General features: G+C 42.1%; 1 protein-coding gene across 1 annotated transcript in view; it reads right to left on the bottom strand.

The window, feature by feature from the left end:
* Positions 1 to 440: 440 nt before the first annotated feature.
* The window catches only part of cables2b (Cdk5 and Abl enzyme substrate 2b), a 45,144-nt gene continuing 31,210 nt past the window's right edge, over positions 441 to 14,374 (bottom strand). Inside the window, exons 6-10 of the mRNA XM_030055475.1 lie at positions 13,162 to 13,259; positions 7,566 to 7,672; positions 7,301 to 7,420; positions 5,313 to 5,397; positions 441 to 3,599 (exon numbers count right to left, since the gene is read on the bottom strand). Coding sequence (XP_029911335.1) covers positions 3,450 to 3,599; positions 5,313 to 5,397; positions 7,301 to 7,420; positions 7,566 to 7,672; positions 13,162 to 13,259 — 560 coding nt within the window. The 3' untranslated portion in view covers positions 441 to 3,449. The remainder of the gene's footprint in view (positions 3,600 to 5,312; positions 5,398 to 7,300; positions 7,421 to 7,565; positions 7,673 to 13,161; positions 13,260 to 14,374) is intronic.

The following is a 14,374-nucleotide window of genomic DNA, read 5'->3' as shown; positions in this document are numbered from 1 at the left end:
ACTCAGACATTCTGAGACTGAAGTCTTAAATTTATGAGAAAAAAACTTGCATTTATGAAAAAAAAACTAGATAAATCTGAGATAAGGACAAATTCATGAGAAAAAAAACAACAAACTTATAACAAAAAAAAAAATAAAATTCTGAGAATACAAAGTTGCAGATTTATGAGAGCTAGTGTTTCTTCTCCTGTGGGATTCAGTAAGGGGGTAAAAAATTATATAAATACATAAATTTACAATTTTAATCTCAGAAATTAATATTTACCTCCCCACTCCCTTGGTTCCATATATATTTTTCCCTTAAAGTGGCCCTAACAGGCCGCCGTACAGAACATGGCGGCTGCACTTGAAATTTGCGGATGTTTTAGGATTTTGCTGTTTGGGTGTGACTCTGCTCTCGAGTTTGAGTTTTTATTCCCGTCACTTCAAACAGGAGCGCCTTGCTGACCCAGATCTCCTCAGCCTGAATGAGGAATATATTTTTTTTTTTTTCAGGATTTTATTTTTTTTTTTTTAGCATGAAACAAAGAAATTGTGTCTGTTTTTTCTGGGAGAAAGGCTCATCAAAACAGATTTGGCTGTGGTTTGGCAGAAAACAAGCCTTCACTCAACTGTAAAAATGTATTTGGCTGGTAAAATGATTGGAGTGGCGACTGAATCTGGGATGAACGGAAAGGAAGCCATCAGATTTTTATTTATTTATTTTTTTGAGTCCCACTCTGAAATGAATGGACGATGGGAGGATCTGCGCTCCTGCTCCAAGTTTAAGGTGAATACTGACCCAGACTCCCAGCTGTAAGTCCCTTTAATACAATAGAAAATAATAATAATAAAAAATAATAATAATAACAATAACATCAGTGGAAGAGCGTTGATGTAATCCCTCCAGACGAAGAGCCATATTTTAAGTCCGTTTTTTAGTCAACAAGTGAAAATGTTTCGTTACGCCAAGTGATCTGTGTCAGTGCTTTTCATCTGAACTCAAAAGCAGCACCTCGCCTCTGTGTTCAGACCAAACGTCCTCTGAAAACCTCACATCTTACAACAGACATGATTCTTCATCTGAAGGATTCAGGAACTATTTCAGTGATTCGGTCAGTTTTTAAATAGACACGAATGTCGCTGACGTACGCTTAATGTAAAAAAATATTACCCTATAGTGACAAAATAAGATTTTAGGAAAAAGGCAAAAAAGTGCATTTGGTTAAATGATTCTCCCTTTACGATACAGTGAAGACAGAATAAATAAATAGCGTCTGAGTGAAGTGTTTCTCTGATAGGAAAGTCTTTTTGGTTGGAACGACGGTGATGTTTGGTTCACAGTGCTGAGAGAAGGAAACAGGAAGTCCGCCGCCACCGTGTTTTCCCTCCACGGTGCATAAACAAAGTTTTTATCATCCACACAAAGTAGTCCTTATTGTTCGTTAGAGTCGGTGTCGCTGTAGTCGCAGGGCTGTAGTGTCCTGTATGAACGGATGTGCAGCTTCCAGAGCCCTTCACTTTCCCCCCCCGGTGTCACGGCGACCATTTCATGGCGGCCATGTTGTTTCGCTCCTCCTTAATCGATTTGAATCGACGGCACAAAAAGAAGAAAAAAAAAAAGAAAGGGATGAGAGTTTTGATGTGACGTCCAGAGCGGGGAAATGAACGCCTGACACTTTTTTTTTCCCTCCCTTGTCACTCGTTCTGTTTTGGAGGCAGTTTGTTCTGTAAACCGTCGAGGCTCTTCACACAGCGACACAGACGAGCCAACACAGAGTCCAGTCGCCTCCACAGACAATAATCATGATACCAAGGAAAACTTTGAGGAGTCACGTGGAAACTGAAGGTGGGCAGGAATCATTTAGGACTTAGTGCATTCTTTGATTTAAAAATAATAATAATAACAACATTAATGCAATCACCCCTTGTGGGCTAATTAAACCCCGACAGAACCAGCAGGCTTTGAGGCCGATAAAATATCACCAATATTTTACGATTTTCACGATGAAATATCAGCATCAGCCCAAAATCAAACTTTCTGTGAATTGTGTTGTTTGCCTGCATCTGCCGGTGGGCCTTCACAATAAGAGCAGGCATAACAATAATAATAAAATGTTAATTCCACTGCAGGAGAGACTGGATGTTTTCTGCTATTAGATGGAAAAAAATATGTGCATACATCAGTAATCGGCCAAGAGTTGGAAAATATTGGCATATCAGAAATCGTCAAAAAAAAAAAAAAAATAATAATAATAATATTGTGAATCTGTGGTTCTGAGTAAAAACAGTTTCCCAGGAGAAAGTGCCGTCACAGCTGAGAGGATGTTGTTAGTTTTGGTTTTGGGGGGTGAAGACTCTCACACTCTCACACATCGTCATCATTATTTCTGGGTGAGGCACTGCAGCAGAGCAGCCACTAGAGGGAGCTGCAGGCTTCCGGTCACCAAACCAAAACAACAAACCTCTCTGCTGCTCAGACAACATGACAACATGATGGAGAGCAAGGTAATAATAATAATAATGAGGGGACAGAAAATCAGAAAGTGCAGGGCTGTGGATGGAGGGTTGCCAGTTTGAAACCCTGGACCATCTGGGAAAATCTGGTTGGGCAAAATGAATCAGAAATGCAAGGCCCTTAACTCAGACTCAGAAATTAAAAATCAAAAATCAGAGTATGGCAGCATAAAAAACACACATTTTCGTCCACTCTCCGCGCTCTACGACCACGTGTCGGGCCGAGTTTGGAAATGAAGGTGAGAAGTGTGTCATGTTGTCATGTTGAAGCACAAAAACCTTTTTAAACCTTTGACCAAGCCGCTTTATTGTGTCATTTTTTAACATGATTATTATTATTCAGCACTGAGCTCAGCTGTCAGCAAATAAAATGTTTTTGTGTGTCAGCATCACACAGTTCCCACCTTCCTTCACCTTCTTTTGTGAGTGTGTGTGTGTGTGTGTTTCACAGTTGGGTTTGGTTACATCAGAGCTGTGCTGGTCTGCTTGGGGACCCAAACTGGTCTGATATTCGCCCACTTTCAAAAGGACGCCGCCCGGGGCCGCCGTTCAATATTCCAATGGAAAGCGGCGGCGGGGCCGGGGGGGGGCGGGGCCTACGTCACAGTGTCAGGGTGGAATTAATGAAAAAGCCCTACGAGTGACCGGAGTTCAGTTGGTGGAGCATGATTCCCAGTGGCTCATCATTATCAGCACCGTCCATCACAGTATGGCCCGACTTTGGTGTGCTTGTGAGCCGCTGAGCCAGGCACTAAAACTGGAGTGTTGTGGCTGTAAGATCCAGGCGACGAGGAGCTCGATTCCCATGGTGCCTTGCTGCCGCTGAGCCAGACATTATGAGGACTGCTGCGCCGCGGCGTTGTACTCAGAGAGACGTAAGGTGCTAAAGAGTCGGCGGTGCCGGGGGGGGCAGGGTGGGGCGGGGTGCCGCAGTGCCGCAGAGCCAGGCAGGGCTACAGCTGCTGCTGCTGCTGCACCAGGCGGCGGTAGTGAGGCATGACCTTGCTCTCGGGGAGGTAGAGCGCCATCTCCAGGGCGACCAGGATGGTGAACTCAAACGGGATCAGCTCTCTCCTGCTGATCCTGAAACGCTCCTCGAGTTTCTGCACAGAGAGGAGATTTAAAAGACCTTTAACGTCCTAAATGAATATAAGAGAGTACATAAAAATCTTTAAAAAGTCATAATACAATGTTTTAATAATTTATCTGTGTCAATGTGTCAGTGTGTGAATGTCCATAAGTATGCATGCATGCTTGCTTCTGACTATTTTTTGTCTAACACTGATATTATGTATTTATTTTTCCAAATGTGTATCCATGCACCTTACATAACAGACCTTAAATGTCTTTTATGTAAGTGTTTGACTTGTCATGTCAATAAAGCACCTTTAAATTGAACTGACAAATTGAGAGAGACAGAGTGACAGAGTGAGAGGGAGAGAGAGAGAGAGGGAGAGAGAGGAGAGAGAGAGAGGGAGAGAGAGACAGAGTGAGAGAGAGAGAGAGGGAGAGACAGACAGAGTGAGAGAGAGAGAGAGAGAGAGAGAGAGAGAGAGAGAGAGAGGGACAGAGAGAGAGAGAGTGAGAGAGAGGGAGAGAGAGAGAGAATGAGTGTAATGCAATACAATGCAAACAAATGCCACAATATGTTTGAGTGAATATCTTAATATTATCTTAATAACACTGTAGTGATGACCAGTGGTGCTTTCATAAGATATTTACACACAAGACATAAATAAACATAAACAGATAAACAGTCATTAGTAATGTTGATATGAAGAGGCTAATAACAGAAGAGCTACAACACTCTGATAAGTCCAGAAAACCGCATCCCTTCACTGTAATGGAGCCTTTAAAACCAGCAAAAGACAAAGCCTATGCCATATTACAAGATTTAAAGCCTAATCTCATATCACAATAGATATAATATCACTGCTAATGAGTGTGTGAAGTTAAAAGTGGCCACCAGCCGCTTCTTCCCAAAAGCCATCACCAATCTGAACTCACACATGCACTGACATCACAGGCCAACCCCCCAGACTACCTCTCAACCACCTACTGTGAAACACTATTTAAATGTGCAACATCACTACTGACCATGCTGTGCATTTTTTTTTTTTAAATTCATACTGTATATAGAACATCATACTGTATACATAACTTATTTTATCTTATGTTACATACATTTATTTATATTGAAATCTATCTTTTTTATTTATTTATTTATTTTTGTATTTATTCTATGTTTGCACTGAAGGAGCTGCTCATAATCTCATTGTACATGTGTATAGTGACAATAAAGGCATTCTATTCTATTCTATTCATCTCCTCGACCCGCCTCTTTAACCATCTACAAACCAAATCTGTTTGGCTCGCAAAGTAACCAAAGATGAAAAAGTGACGTTTCCCGTTTTCTTCAGAAGGGGGCGGAGTTCTACACACGCAGGCCACCTCAGCCAATCAGAGTAATCGTGGTGATGCCGTGGTGAGATGCATCATTCCCTGAGGTTTCATCAAAATTCGATATGACATTATGCATGACAGACGAAGGACGGCGTGCTCCGGCCTCCTGTCCTCGCTGTGAGTTAATTGCGGGGGAGAGAATAAAAAAATGTCTCTGTCAGTCAGAGAGCCGAGTGAGCGCTGCGGGTCATTTTCCACCTGCTCAGGTAGATCAGCATCACAAACACCTGAGCTCGAGCAAACTGATCTGACTGACACGACGCGACAGGAAGGAGACTGCAGCGCCACGCCGCCGCCCCACCCCTCCAATAACCCTGTGTGTGTGTGTGTGTGTGTGTGTGTGTGAGCCTTACATCAATGAGGTGCTTGACCTCTTGTTTCTTAAGGTCACTGCTGATCTTGGCAGCCAATAGGATGCAGGCAGCTGACACCAACTTCCTGTGAAACAACAGCATCATCATCATCATCATCTTCATCATGACTCAGCAGTGAAGCCCATAACATGCACATGATGGAGCTGGGCCACTGTAACATGCTCATACTGATTCAATTTTTTTTTTTTTTTTTTTTTTTTGATAAAGCTACCAATAGACAATATTTACTTGCTGACATTCAGTATCTTTAAATATGAAAATTACAATGCAAAAAACCCCCCAAAAAATCATGAAAACTATTAATGAAGAAAATCTCTTTAATGAAAAGTTTGATTTAACAAAAAAAAAAAAAAAAAAAAAAAAACTGTAAAAAGCTAGGAATAACTTTTTTTCATATCGGAAAGGGAGGATTTGCCTGTGCCCAGTATGATAAAGGGAAGATATCAGCCCAGAATATTAGTAAACTGACAAATTGGTCTTAGCTTAATTTTAAACCTAGCCAATGTTAATGCTAATTATGAATGTTAATTAAACTGGAGCAGAAACAGATTGGATCCACACCTCTGAAGCTGCACGGCGGTGTCTGATGAAATATTTAGAATCTGAGAAATACAGCAGGAAAACCTAGAGGGGGTTATTATGGTTATTTATGGTAATTTATGGCATGATTATGGGTGCGGTGGCTCAGAGGAGTGCCATCAGTACCGTCGCCACACCTGCCACAATTACAGTGAATAATACACAATTATGGCTCTTATACATCAATTACCAAAGCCTGTACTCTGTGAGAGGAGCTTCCAAAATAACAATGACCAGGATGAAGAGATCTCTAACGAGCACTTTGGCATGGAGAGCAATAAATGGTGCATCACTGAAATGTCTCTGAGAGTGTGTGACCAACCACGCGGCTTTGGTGAAACTGTGTGTTGTCTGAAATGCTGTCGTTTTCAGTTTTTGACCGCGCCAAGGAAATTACAGCATCAGCTAGAATTCAATGTTGTGTTTGTAATTTGGCATTGTTGGATTTCTGTTTAATGTTAAACCACTTTTTGTTAAAAAATGTAGAGCTTTTTTTTTTTTTGCTTTTTGCTTTGTCTGTCTTTTGGTCGTCTTGCCCACTACGTATAAGGACACACTGAAATATCCTATTTGTAAAGTGTAATGAAATGTACAGAATGATCTCTGATGATGGGTTGGGGTGGGTTGGGTTAAAAAGAAAAGAAAAAAAAATGTGTGAAAGTGCAGGTATTTTTCTTTCTTTTCTTCTTTTTCTATATGTGATAATCATGGATACTTAGTTATAAATGTAATAATTGTTGTGGCCTAACCTTAGTTTTTTTTTTTTAATATTTTGTTGATGAGCAGATGTCCCTGCTATTGACTGTATAGACGCTGCTTTCAAACGTATACCTGCTTTCTATGTTGAATTAATTAAAAAATTAAAAAAAAAAAAAAAAAATGTAGAGCTTTATGCAGCAGAATAGATACTTGGTCCTTATATTAGACATATTTTTATTTCATTCAAGGTGGAAAATTTGCTTCTGGTGTCCCTGGCATGACGTTGGGGGAATCAAACCTATCATTACATGAAAAAAAAAAAAAAATCTGAGAAGGGAAAGATGAGTTGCATGTGAGCGCTGCTGCATGAAAAGTCACGTATTGTGGTAATGCGACTGACGTATCGGCTTCAGATTACCCAGGAAAACAACAACAACTCATGCCTTTTGTTTTGCTGCTTGCCTCCTATCTTTGGCCTGCAAAGAAATGAGCTCATCAGTCAAAGTCAATTTGACTGACAAGCTTATGATAATTGCCTTAGGAAGGATGACTCAGCTGTTTCCCACAGTCAAGCGTGGAATACAAACCAAATTGGCACAAAGTATCACTAATCGTATCTGTATCTGGGGTCCCTGCTGGGTCCCGTCCCCACCTTTTGTACACCTGGCGCAGGTACAGCGTGTTAATACCTGTTGTGCTTATTGAGGCGACCCTGCAGCACCAGCTTCTCAAAGTAAACAAAGGCCATGGCGATGGTGACTGGCTGCAGGCCGCAATCCTCCCCGACCATCCTCATCTCTCTCTTCAGGCTGAGAGACAGAGAGAGAGAATGAAAAGGAATGAGAGGGACGAGGTAAAACACAGATGACAAGACAATACAGCCCAAACGAATATAATACAACAAGGTAAAACAGACATTTTGCAGATTCTGTTCTTGTCTCTGTGATGATTTACCTGCGGATCTTGCTGAGAGTGAGTTTGATGTGAGGAAATTTCTCTTTAAACGTCTCGTTCATGTCTTTCTTCAGGTCAGACGGCTTCACGTACTCGATCACTGTGGTCTGACGAGGAGAGGAAACAAGGAAAGGAGAGGAAACAAGGAGAGGAGAGTGCTTTACAACGGTTTAAAATGGTATACAAAAATAATGGTTGCCTGTGTCATGTAAAAAAAAAAAAAGTGCAAAAGTTGAAAACATAATATGTATGAAGAACCCTGCATAAAATACACATATAAATACACAATAAATCTGAAAAGCCAAACCTGGTGCTTACAGCTTATATCAACAAGAGAGGAAGAAAGAGTGAGAGAGGAAAGACAGTAGTGAAAGGAGGAGAGAGAATGAGAGAGAGAAAGAAGACAGGAAAGTGGAAGGAGACAGTAAGGAGAGAAAGAAGCCAAAGAGGAGGATGAGAAGAGAGAAAGGACTGAATAAGTGAGAGAGCTGGATGAACAAGTAAGGGAAAGAGAGAGGGAAGTGAGAGAGTGTGTAGGAGGAAAAGAGGAGAAAGGAGAGAGATGAAAGTAAGAGGCGAGAGAAGAGAATGAATGAATGTGAAGAAGAAAGAAGAAGAAAAAAGCAAGAGAGAGGGTAACTGAAGGAGAATGGAAAAAGGAGGAGAGGGGAACAGAAGGAAGGAAGGGGAGATGAGAAAGTAAAAACAGAGGGGGAAGGAGAGATGAATGTCTTGTGGAAGTTTAAGCGGAGACATTTCAAAGCCAAACAAAGGTGAGTGAAAGTAAATGAAGCTGTGAGGATGTGTACGCTGGCAGTAAATATTTCTGTCTGTGCATTATTCTGCGTCTGCACAGCGTCCACGTGTTTATGTGCTGTGCAGCAGTCAGGCCCATACATCTGTGTGCCGTTATGAGGCTGTTATTAAACGCTGATATGATGGACTGACTGTATATAGCATGACTGACTGTCTAAGCAGAGGCCCTTTAATCTGAACTGATCCAGGCTGAATATTGTTTATTCACAGACATAAACATTAATGTTACACAATATTAATATGTTATCGTCCTGGGTTCCTGTGCAGGTTTATGTGGATCACAATGGTCTAAACGCTATTCCACACACTTTTGGAAGCTGACAAAAGCACAATCCTGAGCAAAACACTGAATATGTGGAATTTATCCGAATTGTTTTGGCATGAAAAAGACCAAACTTCAAAAAGAGAAGCAGCAAGTGGGCTTCAGGTGGGACGAGGACACTGATAGGATACGCAGAATTCACCTCTTTTGTTCACCTCTACAGGTTTGAGAATGTTGTTGTTGTTGTCTTTTGCTTGTTGGGTGTGAGACATCGCTGCTTGAAGCTTGGGGTCTTTTTGGCCTGTTGGTGGCGCTGTGGTGGACCAATCAGTTTGATTTTGTGGCAAAGTGAGCTCAGAGGTATGACATCATGTGATATATATGTAGAAATGTATATAAAGGACGAGAGGATCTGCAACATTTCAGATGAGAGACGAGTACTATATTTTGTTTGAATGTAAGAATGTAAACAGAATGAAATACAGCGGTCCCTCGTTAATCGCGGGAGTTACGTTCTAAAAATAACTCGCAATAGGCGAAATCCGCGAAGAGGTCCGCTTTATTTTTTACAATTATTATAGATGTTGTAAGGCTGTAAAACCCCTCACTACACACTTTATACACTTTTCTCAGACAGGCATTAACATTTTCTCACTTTTCTCTCTTGTTTAAACTCTCAAAGTTCAAACCTTCGTAGAAAAATAAGGACGCAGAACACAATGCACTGTAAAAGAAAATTTAGAAAAAAAAAAAAACATGCAAAATTGCACTAAAAAAAAAATCTGTGAAACTGTGAGGCCGCAAAAGGTGAACTGCGTTATAGCAAGGGACAGCTGTATAGACAAAGATATTTTCCAAAGTATTATTACACCGACCATCTGTTTAAATTAATTTGGTTATTGCTAGGTGCCTTTCTGAAGACCACCCCTCCTCTGTTTAAGTGATGTTTGCTGTAATTTAAGCATGCCATGTGCCATCATTTTGCTGCTATTCTACGTCCTGTTTGTGCTCCATATCATGTGATCATGGTCGTGAGTGAGTAAAGTAAAGTAAAGTAAAGGATATAAAAACACATCCTCCCCCAAAGGTTCATTAGATCTGACCCGGCTGTGTCTGAGAGCATGAGGATCAGGGCCCTGTTGGCCTGGTGGTGGCGCTGTGGTGAGCCAATCAGGTTTATATTCAAAATGTCAAAATCCATCATTTCTCCCAAGTTTCAGGTGTGAGACAGTAAACAGCTGTGACAGGTGCCGTCACCGCCTTGAGAGAGACTGAAAGAGAAAACTGTCTGCTGTCAGATTGTTTGCTGGTAGGTATTTTTATTCTTTTCACTCAAAAAATAGATGGGAAACGAGAAAATGTGGGCTAAACTTAAACATTTGGAGTGGGAAAGTGAAAACACTGAATATTGACTGAATGTTGACTAATGCCCAACACTCACACATGAACACGTATGAAACATTTAAAGGGCTTGTATGTGGTTGTCACGTGTGATAAAAGTGGTTATTTAATGGTAATGGTAATGGTGTGTGTGTCTATTGTTAGCGTGTGTGTCCATTTATGTGCAGTCAGAGTGTGTGTGTTTGCACGGTTGAGTGTGTGTTTAATGGAATTCCTGATTATATGCTTCTATTCTTGGTGTGTATGTAGGTTAGGTTACAGAGTTTGTACTTATAGTGGGTGGCGAGATCATGCTGCCTCATGCCATACACACACACACACACACACACAGATCAGTGACAAAGCTGCCTGGCACTGCCTGAGCAGTAATCTTCTCTGATGCATTGAACAGTAATGGATAGTGTGTGTGTGTGTGTGTGTGTGTGTGTGTGTGTGTGTGTCCACACTTTTTAATTCAGCCCAGTGGGGGATAAACCTAAGCTTCTGCCTATAGCATAATCATGATGATGTCAAAGAGGCATGTGTGTGTGTGTGTGTGTGTGCTCTCTCTTAGCAGCACTATAATCCTCTCCTCCCTCTTTCTGCCTTCTTTTTATCCATCTCCTCCTCTTTCTTCTCTCTTTCTCTTTCTGTTATTCAGAGGATCATTTGGTTCCTCTCTCATTTTTCTGAACTCAGTTTCTCTTCATCGTATTTTGTAAAAGCTCCGTCCAAACAGTGAAACGCATCATTTCATCAAACGCATCGCAAAGTTTCTGCTCCCACAGATTCACCTGTCAATCAAACAGTGTGGGCGGGAGTTTGATGTCCTGTTGATGGAGTTTGTATTTCTCTTTTATTCGTCTGCTCAGCCGTGCTCACTGCTCACGCTAACTACCCTTTCCTTCCTCTTGATTTGCGGACTGAGACATGGACAGAAACAACAGAAAACATAATCAGCTGTCTGCTCCGAGTGTGAACAAAACCAAAACACACCGCTTTTGTGATTAATTTGTTTTTGCAATTTCTGAAATATGTTTTTTTTTTTTTTTTTTTAGGAAACTGCTTTTCAGAAAACTGTAAATACAAGCATCTGGAAACACAAGTATATGCTGTGTCTCAAATCGCGCACTTCTGCACTTACACTGAGTATTTTGAGTGCATAAGTGCGTTCACACTGAAAATACTAACTAAATGCAGTGCACTGCAAAATACCCGGCTGTACACTCAAAACGGTCAAAAAGTTGAGTGTGGAGCGATGGACACTTCTCACCCTAACGGCACCACTCACCGGAAGGAGCTACCTAGAAAAGCTGAGTTTACTTTTTGTTTTACGACTGTTAATATGTCACTTTATTGAGTTTTTTTTTTTTTTTTTTAGGCGAGAAAGTAACTACGTAGATTCCAAATATGTGGTCAGTTTGTCTGTTTTGAAAATTGCTTTGACGTTTTCGGATAACTCTCAAGCTAGCGACTGTGCAAAGTACAGTCACTTCCGGTTGTTTACAAAAATAAAACTCAAGCAGTGGTGATGCTTTTATTTTGAAGATAGGATGTGTACACGTCTACTTCTGGATAACTTTACCACCCAAAACCAAAGCCGGCCGCGGCTCCGGCCGGCACCGCGCCCACCCAATCAGGTCAGTCGGATCTGACAGGTGAGCGGCCGGTGCGGCGGTCGGCTCGCCTGATGCTGACTGTGGCGATCGTCATTTCCGGTAAGTGCACAATGGGAAGTGCGCCAATAGAGTGGTGAAGTCCCGCCCCTTCCGGTGGGCCCCCATGGGACCTTTCGGAGCGAAAAAAATGAATGGGGTTCAATGGACAGAAAATAATTATTTTCTGGTCCCCCCGTCGTTATGCCATGGATTACACAAATGTTGTTTATAGGCTTAAATAACAAATTTTCATGTCAAGAGTTTGACCGTTTATTGCGCCATTGTTCAGTTAAATGCTGTTGAGAAAACACAATTAAAAAGACTACATACCGTGTCGCGTATGTGACGTCACGTTATCGCCGTTACCCTCCATCCAGATTCAAGTCAAGATGCCGGTGTGTTTTGTTCCCGATTGTCCGCGTCTCCGAGGGCCGACGGAGCGCCGGGCCGGGCGGGAGGGCGAGCGGACCCCGCCGCCGGGCGGAAAAACTCAGAACCTCAAAAACTCAGCGCGGAGCAGAGAAATGGCCATGTCTGTTGTAGGCTTCCAGTGCGGGTGGTGACGTACATCATTCCCACCGAGAGCAGCGAAGAGTTGTAGTTCACAAATCGGGCTCACACAAAACCTAACATTATTAATATTCTTCGCGCTAAATTGTAGTCTTCTTTGCGTGAAAAATTATCTTTAAATATCACAAACAACATATGTGAAATCCATGGCACAATTCAAACGGGACCAGAAAATAATTTTTATCTACCCATTGGATCGCATTCATAATTTTTTGCTTTTGAGGACCCATGTACCGGAAGTGGGTGGGCGGGACTTCACCACTCTATTGGGACACCCTTCAGTGTTGAAATTCGCGCACTGTGCCGGTCAGTGTACTGTCAGCTAAGTGTACTTACAGACACTAACGCTAACGGAAGTGCTCGATTTGAGACACACCAGTAGTTTCATGCTCTCTCCTCCAGATCTGCAAATGACCCAAAAACCCAAATCCTGTTCCATACTTTCTTAGCGCAGGAACACCGGGACACAGACCGGATCACTGCTGAGGCGGAGCGGTCACAAATTAAAAGTCTTCTCTCGTGTCATGGGTCACAGAAACAAATCCGCGACATTTCACTCTGCTGTAATAATCACAAATTATACAACATCACGACTTCACAAGCACTCCACCCAAATGACATTATTATCACTTTGTAAACAAACTGTTTACTCGTGGCTCAGAAATATAATTCTGCTCAGTCATAATTTGTTTTGAGCTTTTCTTGATGACACTGAATCACGGCTGCATCGTATTGTGAGCCGTGTATCGGGTCGTATTGTGAGGTGAGTGTATTCATCTGTTTATTAGGATGAAATATTCATTGGGTGGCTTCTTGATCCCTGCAGTGTGCAGCGAAACCCCGCAGGAAGCTCAGCTGTGCCACTGAGGCTTCAACGTGAAAACTGAAACGATAACAGGGATTATTTTACCATGTAGGAGGCGAAGATCAGCACCCGCTTGTGTTTCCCACAAGGCCACTGCGGGTCGTTGAGGAGGTTCGGGTCGTAGTCGGTCACGTCGTCTACACCTGGACCACACACACACACACACACACACACACACACACAGGAGCAAGATAAAGGTGTTAGTGAGTGAGATTAAAAAAAAAAAAAATTAGGATGTGAGTGGTAAATATATTTTCTGTAGTGTAGAAAGAAAATTAAAAATAGCTTGTGACACTGTTAGATGTCGGAAACACACACACACACACACACACACACACACACACAAAAACATGCACAGCTGTGTTGTGCTAAATAGAGGTCTCTATAAGATGAGAGGTTGAGAGGGTAATACAGGGTTCTGTCACTCTGTGTGTGTGTGTGTGTGTGTGTGTCAGGTGGAGAGGATGATGCTCGGCTCCAGCTGTAATAACAGCCGTGTTATTGCTGTTGATTCCTCTCTTTCTGTTTTAATCCGACATCCTTCCTCTTTCAGCTCCGCTCTTCATCCTGTTTGTTGTCTTTGCCTCTCCTCACATCCTTTTCTTCCTTATTTTTGTTCTTTAGTTTTGTTTTGTTTTTTTTCTGTCTCTACAGTCACACCCACAGTTTGCCCTCTGCACTTCGTTTTTGTTCAGTCGTTCATACATTCTGCATCCCTCCGTCCCGTCAGGTTCCTGTAGTCTCATATCGGTAAAACAGTTTGCTGCTCCGTCTTCATGTGACAGAGCTCGGGAAGAAACTCTCTGTGATTCACTCCTTCAGGACCTGCGATCCGCCTCCGCCAGGCAATCAAATCACACTGTGTGTGAGAGTGTGTGAGAAATGTCAGACAGCACTGCAGGCAGTCTGTTAGTAACTGACTTGGACCTCTCTGTGGAGGGGGAGAAAGCAAAGACGGCTTCAGCTTCAATAAAAAAAATAGAAAATAATCTCCATATTTCCCAGCAGCAGCAGCTCCTGGCTCTCTCCTCTGCCAAGAGCTGCAAACTTTCAGAAAACATTCACGGCAGTCGCAGGAATGGTGGCGTCCCGTAAGACTCCAAAAAATATTTGACACTGGACTGATGGACACACTGAGCTGACAACGTTTCATCGGAGCATCGTGATTTCCAGAACTCTTAAGGCTCATTTCTGCTCCCTTTATGAAAGAAAATAAATACGTCCGTGTAAAACGATGTAACGGAGACATTTCCTCTTC

Source organism: Myripristis murdjan, chromosome 7 (genome assembly GCF_902150065.1).
Source record: "Myripristis murdjan chromosome 7, fMyrMur1.1, whole genome shotgun sequence".
Classification (NCBI taxonomy): domain Eukaryota; kingdom Metazoa; phylum Chordata; class Actinopteri; order Holocentriformes; family Holocentridae; genus Myripristis; species Myripristis murdjan.
Note: the sequence above shows the minus strand (reverse complement) of the source record. Positions and strands in the feature narration are given on the sequence as shown.